At 43.9% G+C, this 21,819-nt stretch overlaps 1 protein-coding gene and 1 long non-coding RNA gene across 4 annotated transcripts; one reads left to right on the top strand and one right to left on the bottom strand.

The window, feature by feature from the left end:
• Positions 1 to 741: 741 nt before the first annotated feature.
• Positions 742 to 6,051, bottom strand: LOC307213363. The gene is made up of 3 exons (XR_013837485.1): positions 5,922 to 6,051; positions 3,267 to 5,074; positions 742 to 1,031 (listed from the first exon to the last, which is right to left on the bottom strand). It is a non-coding gene; the product is annotated as an uncharacterized lncRNA (long non-coding RNA).
• EDARADD (EDAR associated via death domain) lies at positions 5,943 to 21,562 on the top strand. 3 transcript variants are annotated; one of them, XM_079971208.1, is made up of 6 exons: positions 5,943 to 6,140; positions 9,317 to 9,378; positions 10,952 to 10,991; positions 13,637 to 13,725; positions 18,579 to 18,627; positions 20,051 to 21,562. In XM_079971208.1, exons 1-6 carry the CDS (start codon positions 6,107 to 6,109, stop codon positions 20,425 to 20,427), a joined length of 651 nt encoding a protein of 216 aa, XP_079827334.1. In that variant the 5' UTR covers positions 5,943 to 6,106; the 3' UTR covers positions 20,428 to 21,562. The 3 variants fall into 3 exon arrangements, with proteins under 3 accessions (XP_079827334.1, XP_079827335.1, XP_079827336.1); XM_079971209.1 differs by having other exon boundaries at positions 5,944 to 6,140; positions 9,320 to 9,378; XM_079971210.1 differs by lacking the exons at positions 5,943 to 6,140; positions 9,317 to 9,378 and adding an exon at positions 10,079 to 10,489 and having other exon boundaries at positions 10,861 to 10,991.
• Positions 21,563 to 21,819: the final 257 nt, after the last annotated feature.

The following is a 21,819-nucleotide window of genomic DNA, read 5'->3' as shown; positions in this document are numbered from 1 at the left end:
AGATCTGATCCAGCAGGGCTCTTATGTTCTTCTTGCTGTCAATTGCTTTGTCTTCTGCATACTGACTGGGGTTTCCTTCATCTTTAATTATTTTGCTCATTTTTATTAAACAGTTTTACCATGTCTCTTCAGCTACTCAAGGTTCTTTCCTGTCCCTCCAAATATACCTGTTTAGCAGATGGGTCACCTCGGGAGTCAAATGTATACCTCAGATTTCTGTTCTGGATAGTCAATAGAAACTTACAGATGGGTGTATTAAATTATTGTCTAAGAATTGTCATATTCAAACATAAACTCATTATCAACAATTAGCTGTAGTGAAAGCCACAAGACACAGAATGCCAACATTAAAAACGGGGGCTGCCAGAAATACAAGATTTATTGAGCAACTGACAGCTTCAGAGAAGTTGGGTTTTTGTGGGCAGAGATATATTTTATTTTTTGAGGGGTAATTATTCCCAGTGGCATCATTCCCTATGTGTATTCAGAAATGGTTGAGTCCTGAGAGGCCTCTAGCATGTGATTTTTCTAAATCAAGTTTTCACAGCTCAGTAGGCACAAGTCATCATTCTAAATGAGCTGAATGTAGAGCCAACTTATTTCTGGTTAAACCCTGAAGGATTTGATCATGAAAGTCTGTGTTTTATGGATATGTACTTCAAACATCAAGTGGATATTATAAGGATCAACGAGCAGCTTGGTGGTTCTAAGGGAACATCAAGAAATTTATAAAACGTAGGATTTGTGATAGGAATCTGTAGTTTATTTATTCCTTTTACTTGTCATTCATCAAGCCCTGAGGCCAAGGGCAAACAATGTTATTGGACAATGATACAAAGGTCTCTTTATATCATTGTACAATAAGGGTTTTTTCTACATTGATCTTCCAAACAAATTCATTTAGGCTGCAATCCTGTCCATAGTTTCATGGGAAGAAGTCCCATTGAACTTCTGGGTATACATGCTTAGAGTTGCACCATCAGCCAAACAGGACTGACCATTCATTGAAGAAGGAGTCTGTGTCTTGGATCCTAAGAAGTGTGAACAGAAAGAAGTTTTCAGAAGGAAAGCTCTCCCAACCATGCATCCTATGCAGACGATGCCTAGCCAGAGGATTGGGAACATTCAAACAGTAAAAGTCTCTACAGTGAAGGTTAAAGACAAGCAAAAACAATTTGCTTAATTAGAGCAGGATCAGAGTGATGCAGTTCTACATCAGTTATTCCAGTGGGGAATGCTTAAACATGCGCTTAAACTCTCCCATTAAAATCAATAGGATTTTTTTATTTTTAACACTGACTGGATCATTCTGGTTCATTTTTAGCCCACCTTTTCTAAAATAAAATAAATACATGTAATAAAAATCAAATATACAAACACCATGTCTTAGAACAAAATTGTGTTGTTTCAGGTGGGTGTATTTTTTTATTAAAGTAAATTAAACTAATCATTTGCTATATTAACTCTGGCAGCTAGAATACCAGTCAAAATAGTTATTCCAGAAAAAAATCAGAAAAGCTCAGATTTTGACAGATCTCTACTACTGAACAGTAGTTCTACAAATATGGGGCAACCACCAAGAGCATTCCATTGGTACAGGATGATACAAGCAATAAGATGCTGACAGTTGATCTTAATGTTTGTTGTAGTACCAAGACACAAGCAGCTTTTTAATGCCAAAGGCAAGATACTAAATTGTATCCAAAAGGCAACAGGGAACTAGAAGAGGCAGCCCAACACCTGCCTAGACCAATGAATTGGGAAGCTGTGGCCCTCTAGATGTTTTTGGGCTACAACTCCCAAGAGGCTGCAAACCTACAGGCAGATACTGATGATCATTTTAGCACATAACCCAAGAGTTGCTTGGTCATCTATGCAGGCCGCAAATGTATTGAATATTGTTGCTCTTCTCAGTTTGGTGGGCCAATCTACGTGTCTGGTGAAGGCGATTGTCAGGGGCTCAGGAGCAGAGGCACAGGGAAGAGAGGAGATGGAGAGCGAAGGGGAAGAATCCGAGGGGAGCGTAGGAGAAGAGGACAGTGGACCGAGGGATTCCATGAGCCTCTCCAGCGAATCGGAAGATTCACAGAAGGGGGCGCCAGTGGCCAGGGGTAGGGGGTTCCCAAGGGGAACGCCCCAGGAGCAAGGGGGCAGCAGGGACTCCCAGAGCAGTAGTTGGAAATCAGGACCAGCTTCCCCACCAGAGCAGAGTGGGGGGGGAAGAATCCCAAGTATCGGGGCCAGTGCATTCCCCACCAGGGAGAGAAGATGAGGCAGGGCTGACCACGCCTCCATCAGAAAGTCGGACAACGGAGGGGAGGTCAGATCCGGCCAGTATCCCAGAAGAGGGAAGCAGTGACCGAAGTAGTGTAACGGTTAGGAGAAAGGTCACTGGGTTGGCGCGAGAGGCAAGTTCAAATGTACAGGAGCGCGGGACAGCAGAGAATGAGGATTGGGAACCGGGTCCTAAAGCCCGCAGGAGGCAGGGGGAGGAGCTAAGCGACTCAGCGTCGGAAGAGTCCAGAAAGGGCAATGCCCCAGCGGGCAGGAGGACCCAGAAGAGGAGAGAGCAGCGGAAAAGGTGGAGCAGGGCTAGGATCTTAAACTGGTGTCAGAGGGGAGGAGACTCAGACGGGACTTCGCCGATCTAGGGTTTAAGACGTAGGGCTGCGCGCTGCGGCTTTGAAATGGAAATTGAACTTCAATAAAGACTTTTGTACATTACGACAGCCTAGCGTTGGTCCTCTGTGAGCTGGGACCTAGAGGCAGCTCTGACAGCGATAATTTCAGAAGCTGTGGAATGGAATTGAAGTAAACCTTGGTCAAGAAGACTCTGGCTCATCGTTTAAGCATGCCTGAACGTCTGCTTTAAAGGCAGAAATGTCTGTGTCTGCCTGGACCCTGCTGGATAATGAGAAATGGAAAGCTTGGCAATGCTTTAGACAAGCTGAGATCACAAAGAAGATATAAGGTGTGCTACTCCCCACAGCCAGCAGCACTAGGCTGGCAAGGCTTTAGTCAAGCTGAGATCATGTCCCAGGATGAAGACAACTGGTTGGCAGTTTTGAATGGCCTTCATGAGGTTCCTTGTACCCCAGTAAGGTACAAGAAGATGTTAGTCCAACCAAACAATTAAACAAAAACAAAACACTTGTTCTACAGGAGTTTGCTCCTGGTGTCATTTACTAATACAGAACTGAATTTTAGTAAGAGTGAATCAGAAGACAGGAAAATGAAGAGGTGCAGAGGGATCAAAAAGAGATTACCTCAGTGCTAGAGCTCACATTGCTTGATTTTATTTTTGCTTTCTAATACATTTTTGCTTGTTGAGGTCTTTGGAGCCCAGCTTGCCTTTTTGCCTTCTCTCGGAGAGAAGGGGTTTCTTGTTTTGAGCATGTCCTTCCTCCAGCTTTAGAAGCTACTTTAGCAATTTATTCTGAGCTAGTCTTTTGGGGTCTAGACGTCTGGTGCATGCATGGTTTTGACTATATACAGTTTTTATATCATTTTGTTCCTTCCAAAAATCCTTTTAATTTTGGTTTATTCTATTTATTCCCTTGTGAAGCTCAGACTTTACTATTCCAATTTTTAAAAATTTCCCCTATTTTTACATGAACTTATTTCCCATTAGTACCATTCTGAATCCTATACACTGGATTCATGTTCTGCAACTTCTCCTCAGAGCCTACAGAAGGCAGTTTCATAGATTCCTGCTTGGATTGCTAGCTATAAAGCACTTGTTAGCTGTAAGGCAATTTTGGATTGGATTGCTATATGGCCAAAACAAAAAAAAAATACTAAGCTTTTAACTAGTTTGGATTGCTGGAAGTTTTAGGAGGATGCAAGTTAGGGCTTAGAAATATATGTGTTTTATCAGTAGATGTTAGGTTAATTGGTTTGTATATGGTCTGTATGGGATATCTTTGGGTGAAGAAAAGGCTAAGGAGTAAACAAATCTGGAGTCCCTAATATGGTTGGATGGAGCCTTGCAGGCCCCCTTTTAGCAACTCCTGCAGCCAAGCTAGTGCCAAATGTATTGCTCCATTTTCCTTTGGACCACATCAGCAAGGCCGAGAGGGAGGTCTTATCCCAGGCTTCCTCAACCTTGGCCCTCCAGATGTTTTTGGCCTACAACTCCCATGATCCCTAGCTATCAGGACCAGTGGTCAGGGACGTTGGGGATTGTAGTCTCAAAACATCTGGAGGGCCAAGGCTGAGGAAGCCTGTCTTATCCCAAAGACCTTCCATAAACACTGCCAAGGCTTGCAACCCAGGGAAGTCACTTTGGTGACGCTAACACAGCAGTTTGACTTGACCCCCAGAGGCTCACTCCATTGTCTCTTGGGACAGATGGATGCCAACAACATATTGTCATCATTTCAGCATGAGCTAAATCTAAAAACGCCCCTAAAATGATGTGGGAGTTCTCTTTTGGCTTTATCTTCTGAGCCTTCAACACTGAACTTCAGTACTGGAATCATAGCATCATTCTACTTAACAACTGTGGGATTAGGAGAGGCAATGTGGTGTAGTGGTTAGAATGTCAGACTAGGATTTGGAAGACCAGGGTTCAAATCCCTGCTTGTCCATGAAGCTCATTGTGTACCCTTGAGCCTGTCACTGCCTCTCAGCCTAACCTACCTCATAGGGTTGTTGCAGGGGTGAAATGAGGCAGCACCATGTACAGTAACTTAAGCTCCTTGGAGGAAAAAGGTGGGATGTAAACGCAATGTAAATAAACAGTGAATGGGAGAGTTGTGATGTAGAACACTTCCCTGAATCCCTGGGACAGGAGTCAGAGGGACAAACTCTGTCATTAGCAGTGGGTCTGATGCCTCCTCAGCTTTTGCTTAAACATCAGGGGCCGCATCCTGGCTGGCCAGTAAACTACTATCCTTTGTTTGCAATTCTTCAAACTTTCCTGCTGTCAAAGGAGGGCCTGAAAAATCATAATCTAGTAAAGTATCATCAAGGTTATCCTCCCCAAGACGAGAAAGTTTTTCTTTATGAAAACCTCTTCATCTTATGAAATACAGTCAGAATCTTCCATTTCCATCTAAGTGTAAGGCAAATTCTGAGGGAGAAGAATAAAGAATAGGTAGGGGGACTGGAAGGGAAATTCAAAGCATAACATTCAAGTTCAGTCCTCAACTATTCAGTGTAAAACTCCTGATAGGAACTTGGGTTTTACAATCACACTTCATTACAATGAGTGGGGTAGCAAGAAAGAAAGTCAGGACTTGCATTGCAAGGATCCTGGGTAACATAAAAAGGAAAGTGACAGTGCCTATAAAACACTCACTCTCGTACACTTTGGTTTCCTTCCAATTACTGCCCCCAGGTCACTGGAGTAGAATTAAAGAACCCATTTTCTAATATAACTGACTTGAAAATAAAATCTGACCACTCATGTGCTTGTAGGATGGGATTTCTGCCAAAAATAAATGCAAGTTGGTCAGTCTTTGTGTACCCTAATGGGGTGCTTATGGAACCCTTCAAATAACTAAAAAAAACGTGATGCCATCTTTACGGAAATCGGTACTACCTTTCTATGTACTGATATCACATCTGGGGTTGTTCCTCATTAGCGGAGTAGTTTATGGAAGTAAAGTTTACTACTAAGGCATCAACATGTTTCCTCAAGCGGAGATTTAAAGTTAATTGATGACTCCTTCCGCTGCCTCTCTCAGCGGATGCCAAGGCGTCTCAGTTCTTAAGGTGCAACACACTTTCCCCAAAGTTATTATTATAATCCGCATCCCCATCTAGCCAGGAGGTGCTTTTTAAAAGAAAAAAAAAAGGCAGACGAAGGTGAATCCGGAGAGAGGACTGCTTAGCATGAAGTGCAGCTTGGGGGTGGGGAGAGCACCTCTCCCCCCGCCCCGCACATGGCTCTTCCCCTGCTAAGTTTGGGCTTTTACCTGCAGCTTCCGCTCCCTTCGGAGACTCCTCGCGTACAGCAGGGAGAGCGAGCAAGCCAGCGAGGGCTTCGATCAACACCAGACCAGGAAGTGGGGAAGGAAGCACCGCGGGAGAGCCTGGATCGAGGGGGTTGCCCGGTCGCAAGGGCCCACGTTCCCCTGGAGCTTCTCCCTCCCCTTCCCCAATGGCTTCTCCCGGGGACCCTCCTCTGCCCGAAGGTAAAGGGCGCCTGCTTTGGGATCTGCCTGCTGCGTCTGGTGGGAAAGGCGAGGGGCTGGGCGTCTTTTGTGGCCGGGAGCCTGCGGGCTCTGCCGCCGAGAAGTGGGGCTGGGCTGGGCAGGGGAAGGAAGGGAGGCGGGATCCTGGAGTGGCCGCTGGGGCGGGCCGGAGGGCGGACTCGCTGGGTGGACACTGATCCTCCTCCCCTCGCCCCGCTGCGAAGCCACTCCGCTTGCAGCTCAGAGGCGAGAGGCGGAGGCAGCCATAGCTCGAGCCCTTCTGCGCCTCTGGCCTCACCTTGGTCTTATTCATGCCGCAGATCGCCGACAGGCGCGATGCTAGGTCTTGGTAGCCCCGACTCCCGCAAACCCATTGCAGAAAATCACTGCACGCACAGTGCTGCGTGGAGAGAAAGAGAGCGTGTGTCCGAGGCTTTCCTTCCTCCTGTACTTTTCGTGCACCGGGAGCGATTCTTAAAAAGCCCTTTCTGTAGCACCTCACCCTCAAAGGACTTGATGAATCATTCACTCATGCACGAACGAAATTAAGCCCTGCAGCATCCCTCTGAAGTGCACAAAATTGTTGCAAAAAGTTGCCTTATCCTGTAACTTTTGAGAATTGCTCCCTATATCCTTCAGCAAGAACAAATTTCTACCTGTCCTGAGCGTAATTTAGTTTATAAACGCTTTTCAAGTTAAGTGAGAAAGAGAATGCAGTTGTACAGGTCACACACTTGAGGCACAAGTGACCAGCACACACACACACACACACGTTTTTTTTAACAGGGAACTTTATTTTAAGAATACAGTGGTACCTCAGGTTACATACGCTTCAGGTTACAGACTCCGCTAACCCAGAAATAGTGCTTCAGGTTAAGAACTTTGTTTCAGGATAAGAACAGAAATTGTGCTCCGGCGGCGCAGTGGGAGGCCCCATTAGCTAAAGTGGTGCTTCAGGTTAAGAACAGTTTCAGGTTAAGTACGGACCTCCGGATGAATTAAGTACTTAACCTGAGGTACCACTGTATGCTGTTGGACAACATAAGGCCTAAAAGATGTGTGTCCAGCATTTGCCAAAATCTCTTCAGAAGGTGCCAGAGGCATGCTCTGCGGTGGGAAAGCTACAATTTAAGGGCTACTGCAGATACCCGCCGCACAAAAACAAACAAACAAACAACAGCAAAAACCATTAAGGGCAGTGAAGCTACCAAGAGGGCTCTGATCCAAACACTCAAAAGGGTTTGTACAGAAGAGCAGTCTTGTCAGATATCTGGGGCCTAACTTGTTTAGGGCACCTTTCATTAATTCTGTAAACAGACTGGCAACCAACGCAGCTATTTTAGAACAGGGCTTATATGAGTTTGAATAGAAACCACAGCCAATAATAATCTGACTAGCTGAAGTTTTGGAGTCTTCTCAAGGGCAGCCCCACATAGATTGCATTGCAGTAATCCAGTCTAGAAGGTAACAGAGCATGGAGTACTGTGGCCTAGTCATCTGTGTCCAGAAGAGGCCAGAAGCTGGGGAACCAAGCAGAGCTGGAACTAGGGCCTGAGTACTCCAAGCTACTAAAGCCACATGCAAGCTACAAAAACCTGCTTCTTCCAGGAGTGCAACCCCACCATTCAGAACAGCCCACCTCCTGGATGCTTCTTCCCCTGTTTGAGAACCTCATCCGAAAGTATCAGAGTAAAGATAGTTCTTGCTCCGCTGCTTGTTTTGATACTGCTGAGCTGGAGCCATATTTAAGCTTAGTAGTGCACCAGGAAATTAGAGGTGAACTGAGGACTGGAAAAGTATCCAGTACTTCTAGCTTTGAGTGATACTTATCTATTCTTGCTTATCTTTTTCAGGCTGGCTTTCATAACTTTATAATTAGTTTGATAGGATGATGAGCATGGAATTTCTTTGATCCAAGCTCTCAGTTGCTTCAACTTCAAAACGGTTATACAGTACAAAGGGTTGTTGCTAATGAACAGAAACTAAATCGCAACATACAGCAGAAATCCACTTCTACAGATTCTGGTGTTCCAAATAGTCAATTCAGGAATAAGACATCTCAAACCTCAGGGGACTTCATTTGAAGTTCATATGCACAGGACTGGGCTGTTTGCCAAAGGAATACCTGACTCTTCCTTACTTCCCTTGGCACTTAGGTCTGGTCTTGGATCCAATTTAAATAGCAAACAAGGCACAAAGTACAGTCCTCACAGGAAAGTACAGTACATATAATCTTTTGTCATCATAACAATCCTTTGAGGCAGGCTGAGAGAAAGTGACAGGTCCAAGAAATTTGATGGCCAGGAACTGGGAGGGGGGAGACTTTCTTTCCAGCCACCCCTCCATACTCTTTTTTTTTGCCCCTCCGTTTGAGCTGCAGCTTTTCTGATAGTGGCAAGTGAGATTGGTGCTCCTCATGCATGCAGGTATTTTGCAGTATTCACATATTGTCATTAAAATTGCAGCCCATATTCCCCCTCCCCATATAATCCAGATTTACACTTTCTGGGGGGGAATATGATGTTTTGTTGTTGTTTTTTAAACTGTTGCCAATGACCTATTTGTTTGGAAATTCAGCCTGTGGTCTGGAACTACCCTAGATAGAATGTGGTCTGTTGTTCCCTTCCGGCTGCGCCCTGGCCCTATTCATGGCATAGCAGTGGCTTGTTCACACTCTTGGTTTAACTAGAATATAAGATTGCTTAGCTGATAAATAAAAATGACAACACAAAAAATACATAGATGATTCAAAATGATATAAGAAATATCATAAACTAAGTTTGGCAGTTCAGATGTCACAGGAAACTGTGGTTTTAAAAAAATAGAAGAGAATGGGATGTGCAAAGAGGAAGTGTGCAGGCACATGTCATCTTTCTCATCTGACAAACATGGTAAACATGGTTTATCAGAATAGGTTTATTCTATCTAGCACTTGTGTTACTCTTGGCGAAAACTGCTTGTGGCAGATGATAATTTTTCATTAAAGTTATAGAAAAATGTAAGTGCATATGATTTTATGATTATTTATTCTGCTAGAATAACAATTTTAAAACCAGAATGTGAAACATTTCTTTGTGTTACAAACTAACACTTGCCTATATCTACAATGGAGGCAATTAAAGTAGACTGGAGATATTGAGAAACACAAATTAAAACTTTCCTTTATTTGTTTCCAGCAGATCAGGCAATGAAAGAGCCAGTAGAAGATACAGACCCTAGCACTTTATCCTCAGAAGAAGTATGTAATTTCCTGAATGTATTGTAATGAAATGTAACCGTTAATTCAATTATTGTACATGTTGGTTACCATTTTATAGTTTTTAATGCTGGCAGAACAGGTTCATAAATCTCTGGTATTGTAGGACATTTGGTGAAATGTTTCTGTGCCAACTATGCAATGGATGAATTCAGAATAGAACCAGACATTCTAAAATATAGGGAGCTGCCACCAAAACCAACCACCACACATAAGCCCAGTTCACATATTATGGCTTACTGGGACCATGGGAATGTTGTTGGATCTGGAAGTTGCTGCTCATACCTACTTTCAGCACAGTGAAGCATGGCAGCTAAGCCAAGGTGTGTAATCTGGACCTGACACTGTGCTTAAGGTCTCTCCTCTTAAACCTTGAACCATAACTGAGGTCTGATCTACGGTTACCGGTCATGATTAAGAAGGACAGACTTGAACCTTATTCCTGGGTTTGGGGAACCTACACATTCACATGGTTCTCAGAAGCCATAGTTTGGCTTACTGTGACATGTGAACCAGGCCACTGAGATCCTCCCTTCTCCCACCACAATGCATAATTCAGCTAATTCTATTACCTGCCTATGTATGATACCTTCTCATATGATGTGAAATGGGACAGGGAGGGAAACACTTAGAATAGTTAAGCCAAGGTATGGGGCAAGTTGCATTACAAGTATCAAAAGAGAGAGGGATGCTGTTTTCAGTGGCAGCTCCATGACATCTGTGATTCTGCAATTTCTATATCTGTTATTGAAGCTTTCAGACCACCACCATGGGGAAAAGAGTGGTAGGTCAATGACAGAGCATCTGCCTTGCATTCAGAAGGTCCAAGCCAAGCCCCCTTTTGTCTAAAACCCTGGAGAGCCACTGCCAGTCTGTGTAGACAATACTGAGCTGGATGGACCAATTGTCTGACTTGGTGTAAGACAGCTTCCTAGCTTCTGAAGCCCACTAAAGGGTTTAACAAAACTCCGTTTGTTTCTTCTGTGTTCCTTCCTGTCTGGGACTACAGAAACAGGAGGATTGTGGAGTTACCTAGCAAGCTGCCATACATGGCAGTTCACACTCTGTTCAGTTTGGTAGGCCTGATATAAAGGTAAAGGGTAAAGGGACCCCTGACCATTAGGTCTAGTTGTGACCGACTCTGGGGTTGCAGCACTCATCTCGCTTTATTGGCCGAGGGAGCCGGCGTACAGCTTCCAGGTCATGTGGCCAGCAGGACTAAGCCGCTTCTGGCGAACCAGAGCAGCGCACAGAAACGCTGTTTACCTTCCCGCCAGAGCGGTACCTATTTATCTACTTGCACTTTGACGTGCTTTCGAACTGCTCGGTTGGCAGGAGCTGGGACAGAGCAACGGGAGCTCACCCCGTCATGGGGATTCAAACCGCCGACCTTCTGATTGGCAAGTTCTAGGCTCTGTGGTTTAACCCACAGTGCCACCCGCGTCCCTAAGGCCTGATATAGAGGAATGGAAAAAGACAGTTTTACAAGGCGACAACAATTAAGTTTGTCAAAATATATTTGATGGTATATTTTGTCTCCCCATCTTTTGAACAGACAAACAAGTACCCTGTTCAAGATACAGCACTACCAAAAGGTAAGTGCAGAAAATTGTAGTAGCTGTATATTTGTAATTATCTAAAACTTTCCTAAACTATGCAAAATAAGTGTGGTTGTCACTTGATGTGGAAAATATACATTGAAATGTCTCTATAGCCAATGCAGAAGTTTGTTTTTAAAACACTTAATTACTGTCTGAATACCAAGTGACCACACATGGAACATCACATGGGGTTATTCAGGTTATCCCTTCTCATTGCAGTCCTGCCCAAGATGCTACTTGGGAGTGGGAGTGGGACTCAGGGCAATCTATGGGGATATTGCTGGAAGTGAAATTGGCAGTCCCTCAATCTGTGTGTGAAAGTGCCTTCACACAGAGGAATGGACTGTAGCTCAGCAGTGGAGCATCTGCTTTGAATGCAGAAGGTCCCAGCTTCCATCCCCAGTAGAGCTGGGAATGTTTGAGAGGAGCTTAGACAACACATCACTTTTGGACGAAAGCAGCAGAAGGAGCAGGCAGGTTGCCTTGGTTTAAAGCAGGGACCAGGGAATGACCTCTCTTCTTGTTTGCTGCACTTGGGAGAAAGATGGCTTCCTTTCTTGCAGCACCTAAAATATCTCTCTCTATCCCATAGCCTTGCTATTTCTGCCCCATTCCCATTGCTACCCTTGCTTTCCTTCCACCTCTCACTCTATGCTCGCTATTTATTGCTCTCCCAGCCCTTAAGCTCTTTCTCCCCCTCTCCTAGCCTCCCTTTCTTTCCCTTCCACCCTCTAATCCAGGGGTCAGCAACCTTTTTCAGCCGTGGGCTTGTCCACCGTCCCTCAGACCATGTGATGGGTCGGACTATATTTTTTTTGGGGGGGGGATGTACGAATTCCTATGCCCCAAAATAACCCAGAAATTTTAAATAAAAGCACACATTCTGCTCATGTAAAAACACTAGGCAGGCCCCACAAATAACCCAGAGATGCATTTTAATAAAAGGATACATTCTACTCATGTAAAAACACACTGATTCCTAGACTGTCCACAGGCCAGATTGAGAAGGTGATTGGGCCACATCCGGCCCCCGGGCCTTAGGTTGCCTACCCCTGCTCTAATCACTCTGTTCCCCCCCTCCCAGCTTCTCACCATGCTCTCCCCCACTGCCAATGCACCACCTAAACTCTTGCGTGTTTGTGCATAAAGTGTGTCTCTGTGTAAAGTGTGTTATTCCTATTATGATCTCCGGCTGCACCTTTCCGCCAGTCACCCTGCTGCTAGATGCCCAGCCCTGACTTTTCTCCTGTTCTTCACTCCAGCGACCCCAGCCTTCTTCTGTGCCACCAGAAGTTGTGAACATCCTTTTTAAGAAATAAAATGCATGCATGGCTTGCTCCTGTTTGCCTTTTGCAACACACATACATCAATTTTTGCCCTCTCCCCCGAAGGGAGCAGCATTATATTTTAAGGGCAATAGACAGTTTAGGCTTAAGCATGTCTTAAGTATTCAGAGGTGAATCCCATTGAGCAGTAGAGAGTCTGGAACTGTGGTGGGAACAGCACCATTAACAGTTCACAATACAGGCAAGTCCCAACCAGGCCTCCCACCACTCCAGACAGCCTGGGGCGTCAAGAGACCTCATTCAAGAATGTTTAATTTGATATCCAATAAAAGTTATCATTAATTAGAGGGTTGTTTGGAAATTTTGTTTTATGTGATTTTGTTTTAGAAAATCCATGTAAACTGTCTTGGAAGGGTTATGCCCTGAAAGGTGGGTTTGACACATTCTAAATGCATGCCAAAAGAGCTTCATTACTTCCTAGTAAATGTGATTAGAATTGCAACATTGGTGTCACTTTTGCTGTAACATTAAACTATGTGTAACATTAGGTACATGAATTCAATGAAAACGCTTGTTTTCACAATCCTGCTTGGGGAGCAGGATTGTGGCCACAGCAGGACATGCAGTGGTGCAGACCAAAAAATGTCCCCACCATGCTCCTGTTTAAATTGAGAAGAAAGCTTCTGTTGGTAGTTAAACTGCCCACCTGCAGAGGCACAATCCTGCTCCCTGGCAGCTGTGATTTACATAGTTTAAAGTGCCTGTTAGCTGGCCCATTGGATTAATTGCTGCAGAATGAGTGCTATGTCTCAGCAACACCATAGAACATTTTATTATTCTGTCCAGCATTTTAAAATTGAGTAGACAAGACTGGAGTTGTGCATTAATAGTACAAAGTCCAGTTCCCTGCCAAATCCTGTGTAAAGTTGGACAAGATTGACAGAGCATTTTCTTGCAAATCAAATGGGACTGGGTATTTAAATGCAACTTTAAATGCAATAAGAGCAAGACAGATGTTTTGGGAGAGGTGTTTAGCATAACGAATGGTGGTGAGTCTTCACTCATAATGCACATGCACAGAGTGGGATGATGTTGTTGTTGTTGTTTTTAATCCATGGCTTCCATGTTCTGGCGAGCCAGTGAACCGGATATTGCGCCCCCTGGTATAAATTGTCTCTTTTGCAATATGTAGAGCTCTTGGCAAGCCATTGCTGGTTTTGCTAGTATGCGTGGAACTGCACGGCTGGCTTCTTGCCCTGATATATAAATTGTTGTCATAATCTAGCTGAATTTTACTAAGCAAAGATGGTGAGAGCTGAATGTGACTAACACTTCAGAATTTGCCTTTTTTAGACGATGAATACCAAACAGAAAAAGTGACGCTGGAAATAGCATCTGTTAACATTAGGAGCCTGACATCTGATTCGGGTCTCATACAACAGGTAAGCTGTTAAACTAGCATGTTTCACTGATACATAAAGCTTAATTAACATTTATTGTGTCCCAACAGCTTACTACTAGTTCAACAGAAGTCTTGTTTTAGTCTGGTGTTCAAAAGATAAAAAGGGGAAAGAGATGACACAAAGCCATGGAAAAGCCCTCAACCCCCAGGCAATCCCAGGTCAACACCCATCTCATATTTGAAGCATGGGCACCTTGGGTCTCCAGTTAAGATCTTAACAGGTGGTCAGGATCATATGGCAGCAAGCAGCTCTCAAAGAAACTCCCACACTGTTTGAGGCTCTGTAGCAGGGGTAGGGAACTCCTGGCCTGTGGACCAAACATGGTCCTCCAGGCCTGCCCATTTGGCCCACAAGGCCATTTTCAGGAAGCCATGCCCATCTGCCCCACCCCTGACAGACTCTGTCCCAGCTTCTGCCAGCCTAGCAGTCCGTAAACAAACCAGTGCTAGTAGATAAATAAGTACCACTGTGGTGGGAAGGTAAACGGCATTTCTGTATGCTCTGGCTTCTGTCACAGTGTCCCGTTGCACCAGAAGTCATGCTGGCAACATGGCCCGGAAAGCTGTCTGTGGACAAACGCCAGCTTCCTTGGCCTGAAAAGTGAGATGAGCGCCACACCCCATAGTCGCCTTTGACTGGACTTAACCATCCAGGCGTCCTTTATCTTTGCCTTTACCTATATGATGTCAGGTATGGGCTGGTTAATAGTGGGTCTTCAAAGGAACAATAAGCGTAAAGTTTCCAGTTGTTCCTTTGATCAGACGAGGTGTGCTCCCACCAATTATTTAGTTAATGGGCGGAGGGGAGCATTCCTTCAATCCCCTCATTTGAAGAAGAAATGCATGAGGGAAAGGGGGTCTGAAAGCTCCTCTGTAAACATCTTCATGAGAAGATGTTTGCAAGCGGCTGTTTGAAAACCGCAGTTTGCTTTGAAGTCCCAGCCATCAAGGCTTCAAAGGAAAGCATCACTAGATGTCACTATGAAACCTACATGCTGAGGTCTAGCTACTGGTCCGATTAGGTCCTGGGTCACACCCTATTCTTAGCTCTGTTATGGCAGTGTGGGTGAGGCACTCATTAATGCATAACCTTACCCACTTCTCATGGAAGTAAACCAGAGGCCATTTTTTGGTGTTAGGTTTGGGACTGGTGTGAAGTGGTGCTCTCCGTGGGGATGTGGTCGTGGTTTGGAGGATTTGGTGCAGGTGTGCTCCTCCTCTGTGCCCCACCCCCATGACTACATCCCATTTTGGCTGTTTTGCTCCTGTACTTTCACCAGTAGAATGTTCTATTAGCATATTCGGTGTGGTTTCGCTGGTGTACTTTTTGTGCTAATGGTGTGTCTCAGGTTCTTCAATGCAGTAGTGCTTCCACCAAATCCTATAGCCCCTCAGCTGGCTGAACTTGAGTACAGGATTGTACCCTTAGGGAACAAAAGGTCTTCATCAAAACAACACATAATATTAAACTGGCTTCTGACTTCAGTTGAAGTGTGTATGTGTGTATGTGTGTGTGTGTTTTAAAGCAGTGAAACTGATTTCCCTTTACAAATATTTCAGTGTATTTGCAGAAGCTACATTTTGCCTTTAGGGTGTACTGGTTTTTCTCATCTTCCAACTCATGGAAGGCAAATTTGTAGTTCTGTCTGGTCTTGCAATTTATTAATAGGCAATAAAAATGATCTTGTTAAATGGCAATGTTTTAATAGCTGGTTACTTCTCTTACAGTATAAACATATACTGACTAACATGCACCAAAATGGACACAACTGTATTTGAAGTTGTTTTAGAAGTAATTGCATGTGAATTAATCTTTTATTGAATTGGTGGAGTTTGTGGCATGCCTTGACAGGAACAGCTGAGCTCCTACCTACCATTCTGGCATTGAACTGCAGCCTGCTTGTCTGGCTCACAAGACACAAAGCTAAACTACCACAAAGGACAGGGGGCTGTATATGTATGGCAGACACACACTGTAGTGGGAGGATCTCATATTGTTGTCTTGTTGCACATTTTTCTAAAAAGGGGGGCCACCTTGGGTTTAGCGAGAATTCTTAGATATTATACAAAATTGGGTGTTTTAATATAAATCCAAACAAAGCGATATTTTATCCTGGTTTTTTGCAGTTTGCTCTGAAATGCCAATCTGGCACACAGTATACTAATTTTATCCTGCTTTAGCTTCATTCTTCCTGTACAGTGTTTTTGTTGATATGATTCAAAGACTCTGGTAGGTCAATTCCATTTGAACACAAAGAGGTTAATTTGGGGTGCCAAATTGGATGAGCCAATGATGCACTTGACTTTGGAAAACAGAGGATTACATCCCACTATGCTCGGCTAGGTGTTGCCATCCCCTTTCACATTAGATTACCCATTTAGAGTTTCATCTTGGATTTATTCATCTGCTACACGATTGATACCCAGTTGCCTTCCTTGGTCACAGTGGGAGATACTTGATATTTAGTGTCTAGCTCTTTCCAAAGGCATCTGACTGATGTTGGAAAACATACTGCTGGACTAGATGGATCCTTGTTCTGATCCAGCAGGGTGGTCCTTATGTCCTTAGTAAAGAACCAATGGCTGTAGGGCATGCCTCCAGGCCTCTGGGATTATCAGACAATCCTCAGAACACAATCCTCTTTAACGTTCCAGACAGCATTCTAGACTACAACTGGAACCAGCAGCAAACTGATGCGGGGTTGCCGTTCCCAGTCAGCCATGCCCTGCCTCCAGGATATTCTATTCCATTCTCCTACCTACAATGGTCAGTTAGCATTCTGTGACTACCAGGCATGCTGAGTTCCCATTGGGCTGTTTTGGGGTGGTGGGGCATGGTCCCCTACTTAGGTCCCCTACTTAGGATTCGGAGCAATGGTTCCAAACTACAAGAAAAAAGATTCCACCTAAACATTAGGAAGAACTTCCTGACAGTAAGAGCTGTTCGACAGTGGAATTTGCTGCCAAGGAGTGTGGTGGAGTCTCCTTCTTTGGAGGTCTTTAAGCAGAGGCTTGACAACCATATGTCAGGAGTGCTCTGATGGTGTTTCCTGCTTGGCAGGGGGTTGGACTCGATGGCCCTTGTGGTCTCTTCCAACTCTATGATTCTATGATTCTTCCTAAATACTTTTTGTGCTTCTGCAAACATCGGGAGTTTCCCCAAGTCTGCTGATACCTCCCTTTTGTGCATGGGTGCTGCCATTTTGGGTACAATGAGCAGTAGCACTCATGCCTGAACATTGGAAATAGAAGGACTTACATTGCAGTGCTGACTCTCCACTGAGTTCTGGCTCTCTTAACACATGGCATTGTCTTTTCTCTCTGTCCATCCCATTAAATCTATTGCCAGTATTTCTCCCTACAAAGTTACAGTGCTGTTCATGTTTCCCTCAGTTCCTGCTATCTCTATTCTGGAGAAAGTCCACCAGCGTCTCAGCAACCAGAAGCAACACACACTATCATATCCTGCCTTGCTTTTTTTCGTTTTAAATAGCTCTTAATAGCTCAGCTGGTAAAGCATGGGATTCTTAATCATGGGTTTGAGTTCCATTTTGGGGGAAATATTCCTGCATTGCAGGTGCTTAGACTAGATGACCCTCGTGGTCCCTTCCAGCTCTACAGTTCTATGCCAAAACTTTAGGAGAGCTGGGAAAAACCAAAGTAATGGCAGTACAGTCATACTTTGAATCCCAAACGCCTTGCGAGTTGAACGTTTTAGCTCCCGAACGCCACAAACCCGGAAGTGAGTGTTCTGGTTTGCAAACATTCTTTGGAACCCAGATGATCAACATGTCTTCTATGGCTTCCAATTGGCTGAATGAGCTTCCTGCAGCCAATCAACAGCCACGGCTTGGTTTCCGAACATTTTGGAAGTTGAACGGACTTCTGGAATGTATTCCGTTTGACTTCCGAGGTACGACTGTAGTAAATTTCCCCCCTGCCCTGCCCCAGCCCTGGGATACAGATATCAGCTGAGCAACATTTCCAAGAATTTCAGTGAGAAATCCTTAGTTGACTGGTGTCTAGGGTTTATGCAAATCTGACAATATAAATAAAAGTTATTTAGTACTGGAAAATAGAAATCCAGTGAGGGAGAAGCCCATTGATTATGACTACAACTCTCTCATTAGCATGTAACATTTCACCAGAGACAATGGTGCAGGGAACACTGACTTTCAACTGAGATAAAGATGTGTTGGATTCTGCCTGCCCCTTCTGCGGATTCTGATTATCCCCAGAAGACAGATTAGGCATTGTGTGCATAGTTGCCATGGCCGTAGCACAGAAATTATCTATGTAGCTTATTTGGAATGGATTTACTGATGCAGTTAAGCGTAGGTCGGCAAGGTGTCTGGTTACAGTGTCTTATATAACTACATAGTTTACCTGTATTTGCATGCACAATTTAAGATCTGATCCAGAGTGTTTTGTGATACTCTTGGGTGAATGAAGCTATACAAAAGGCAACTGTATTTTCCTGAAGATATCTCAAGGGAAAGCCCCTCATTGCTCTAATCTTTAAAACTTAAAATAAACAGGGAAAGGGTGTGCTTCATCTGGGTTTATAGCCTTTTCGTAATAGTAAAAGCAATTGCTGCTGATCTGTTGCCATCACCAGGGTCCTTCTTGGCCTACCTTTACAGCTAAGAAATGTTTGTCCAAATCATTTAAAGCCTTGCATAAAATGGTTAATCTCACCCGCTCATCTCCCCCCCCCCCCGCCCCTAAAGCAATAGCTACTTATGTATTTCTCTAGATTCAGGCCTCATAGGTTGATAAATTAAAGTTCTTTCCCTGGAACAAGACTTTAAATCAACATTACTTTTTTTGCAGCCAGAAGAAGATGATGACAGCCAAAGTAGTACTGGTGAATCACCTACAGGTAATGCAGTGCCCCTAGCCAAATGAACTTAGTGCCTGGATTGAATTTAGAACCGCCAGCAAACAAAGGGAATTATCTTTATTACATTAATTGTAAAAAGCAACAACCCCCAAACCAAACAATTTTATCTTACACAACTGTGCTCTATTATAGCATAGTTTCTTAGATCAGACTTTAACAAAATGTTTAGTGGTTGCTCAAGGTGTCTTTTAAAAGTGATCCTGTAAGGTGGAGACATGCAGAAAATTAAAATTAATATTGAACTTGTTTGTCCAGATAACTTGCATGAGGCCCCTGCTCCTGTGTTTGTTTGTTTTTTACTGGGGAAGTTGGAAGGTTAACCCATTCTGATACAACTTTTATTAGAGCATGTCCAGGCCACTTCATCAGGTATCGTGGTAGCATGGTAGCATAATCAGCTCTGTTGGATTTAGGTAGTCAGAGCTCAGCAGTAGAGCACATGGGTTGCACACATGATGCCTCTGCCATCTCCAGTTAATAAGATCTCACAGAAGTAGTCTGAGATTTTGGGAAGCCACTATCATTGAGAATGGACAATGCCAATCTCGATGGGTTAATGATCTCAGTAGACGGCCGCTTTCTGTGTCCATTTGCTTTCTATGTTCTCTGTGTAGTGCATAAGAAAACCATAGATATGCTCATTTATTTCAGAAACAGTTTGTGTAGGGTTCCCGTATGTCTGGGAAACCCCGGACATGTCCTCTTTTGGGGGGCCAACATGCCCATCTGGGCAGATTTTTACATTTTAAAGGAAATGTCTGGGTTTTGAGGGCTTGGGTGGCTCGGGCTGCTCTGCACACCGCAGCCACTGCTAGCCTGAGCTGGGGAAAGGGGTGAGCGGGGCGCCCTTTGTTGCTCTTCAAGATATGGCAACCCTAGTTTATGAAGCATATTATTTTTCAGAATGGCAAGTATTGGCCCAATTCAGATGGGTTTGATAAACCTTGGCTTTATATCTAGAATGCAGCTCTATATCTTGAAGGGAACTCTTAAATCTCAGTTTCCTGGCTCTGGTGTCATGAAATTTTGACTTAAGAAACCAATAAAGTTTTGTTGAATCCACACAGTGGAGGGGAGAGGGGAAGGAGGGAGCACATAGGTAAATGGCTCATTCCCAGTTTGATAAACTACAATTCATTGATCAGTACAGCTGAATGAGGCCATTGAGTTTTATGTGCCACAAAGCTAAGGAATAACTCCAATATAATTCCTTCCAGTAGCACCTTAAAGACGAACTAAGTTAGTTCTTGGTATGAGCTTTCGTGTGCATGCACACGAAAGCTCATACCAAGAACTAACTTAGTTGGTCTTTAAGGTGCTACTGGAAGGAATTTTTTTTGTTTTGACTATGGCAGACCAACACGGCTACCTATCTGTAACTCCAATATAATTGTACTTCTAGCTCTGAAGAAGTCATGTACAGAAAATGGCACCTGCTCCTTATGTTTGTCTCGCCAGCCAACCATCAGTGACCTGCTCAATGATGAGGACTTGCTGTATATGATGAGGATAAAGTTGGATCCTGCCCACCCTACAGTGAAAAACTGGAGAAACTTTGCAAGCAAATGGGGAATGACCTACGATGAATTGTGTTTCCTGGAGCAGAAACAACAGAGCCCCACCTTGGAGTTTTTGCTACGGAATAGTGACAGAACTGTGGAGCAGCTGATTGATCTCTGTAAATTATATCAAAGAGTTGATATTGAGAAAATGCTGCTGAAGTGGGTGGAAAAAGAATGGCCAAAGAGACGGCATGGAACCTACCAGAACAACTACTAAATGAAAGAAAATGTCCAGTCCACATTACTTCTATGGTGGAAAATTGAGAGAGTAACATAACTCTGTTCAGTTTGCTAAGTGTGCATGTGTAGCTTTCCTTTGTTAGTGAAAGGAACCACATCCATTTTTGCAACATAAAATGTTTACTGTATCTGTGTACCTAGCCTTTGCATCAACACAGGTGATCTTTAAATATGCACCAGTTCAATGCAGCAAAAGAAGAATGACAACCACAATACACTATTTGGGCTGACTGCACAGTTACTTCCTTCAAACAAACTGAACTATAATTAATTCCCATTTTCACGGAGAGAATAATGAAAGTGAAGAAGGAAAAGGGTCTGGACTCCTCTTTAAAGGGCCCATACCTTTAAACTGCTGGGGCCTGTTCCACCCCACTATAGTTGCCTCACCCATAGAGAGAAGAAAGCAGACCATACCAGCACTGGAATATCTTCATTTATTTAACCTAGCCCGCTAATTCCTGTGGGGATATATTTTTGTACTTCTAAAGATATATGTGAACTGTACAGAAATAAGGCATGTGCTTCTGAAGAAAGCAGTCTAGGGGCACCCAAGGTTGGCTTCCTTGGGCCCTGACAACCTCCAGAGCCTCCTCATCCTGCCGCTACCCATCTAGCAGCCCTGAGTGAGCTGGCAGTGAAAGGAGCAAGGAAGAAATGGACCAGCACTCTCTAATCGCCTCACCCTCTCCTTAGGGTGTGGATTAGGCCCAAAGGACAGGACAAATGGATGGGCAATGTCGACAGTAATAAGAAGGACATGGGACTACTTGAACTGGAGTACCTGAAGGCATCTAGCTGAAGGTCTCCCAAAACCTGGAGCTGACAGTGGGAGTATGTAGTCCTCTTTGCCTTATGTTTGTGTCAATACAGATTCAGTTTTACTGCTACAATTAAAGGTCCTGGACCATGAGTGGGTGACACAGAAAATTGTGGCAGCTTCCCTTTGCTGTTGCTTCTGAAAGCTATGATCAGCAATTGCATTCTCTTGACTTAAGGTTGGTTTCTCTTCCCCGCCCCCCATCTGTATTCTTGAGTATTAGATGTCATCCAGATCTTTCAAGTTCTAACCTGCATAACGAAAATAAACTCTGAACATTTTATGTTTGGAACAGCTTTGTATTTGGAATCGTGTGCTGTTTAGATACTCTGCTTTAATAAATTAATTTTGGGCAAGTATTATAAACAACATAGTCATTATATAAATTTGTGTTTAAATAAAGCAACACCTTTAGGGTGTGCAATCCTGTATTGCAAGTAAAATAAATTGCATACAGTATTCAGTTCACAGAGAATTGTCAAGAGCCAGTAGCTCTAGCTTGTTTCAGATTATTCAAGTTCACTGTAGTGTCTCTGTAGTTTTAGATCT

Source organism: Podarcis cretensis (assembly GCF_951804945.1).
Source record: "Podarcis cretensis genome assembly, chromosome: 3".
Lineage (NCBI taxonomy): Eukaryota > Metazoa > Chordata > Lepidosauria > Squamata > Lacertidae > Podarcis > Podarcis cretensis.
This window is presented reverse-complemented; position numbering and strand designations above follow the sequence as displayed.

Coding starts and splice junctions, on each gene's coding strand:
- EDARADD (XM_079971208.1), top strand. CDS start 6,107: ATGGCTTCTCCCGGGGACCCTCCTCTGCCCGAAG. Junction 6,141..9,316: donor GGACCCTCCTCTGCCCGAAG/GTAAAGGGCGCC, acceptor ATTTGTTTCCAG/CAGATCAGGCAATGAAAGAG. Junction 9,379..10,951: donor GCACTTTATCCTCAGAAGAA/GTATGTAATTTC, acceptor TCTTTTGAACAG/ACAAACAAGTACCCTGTTCA.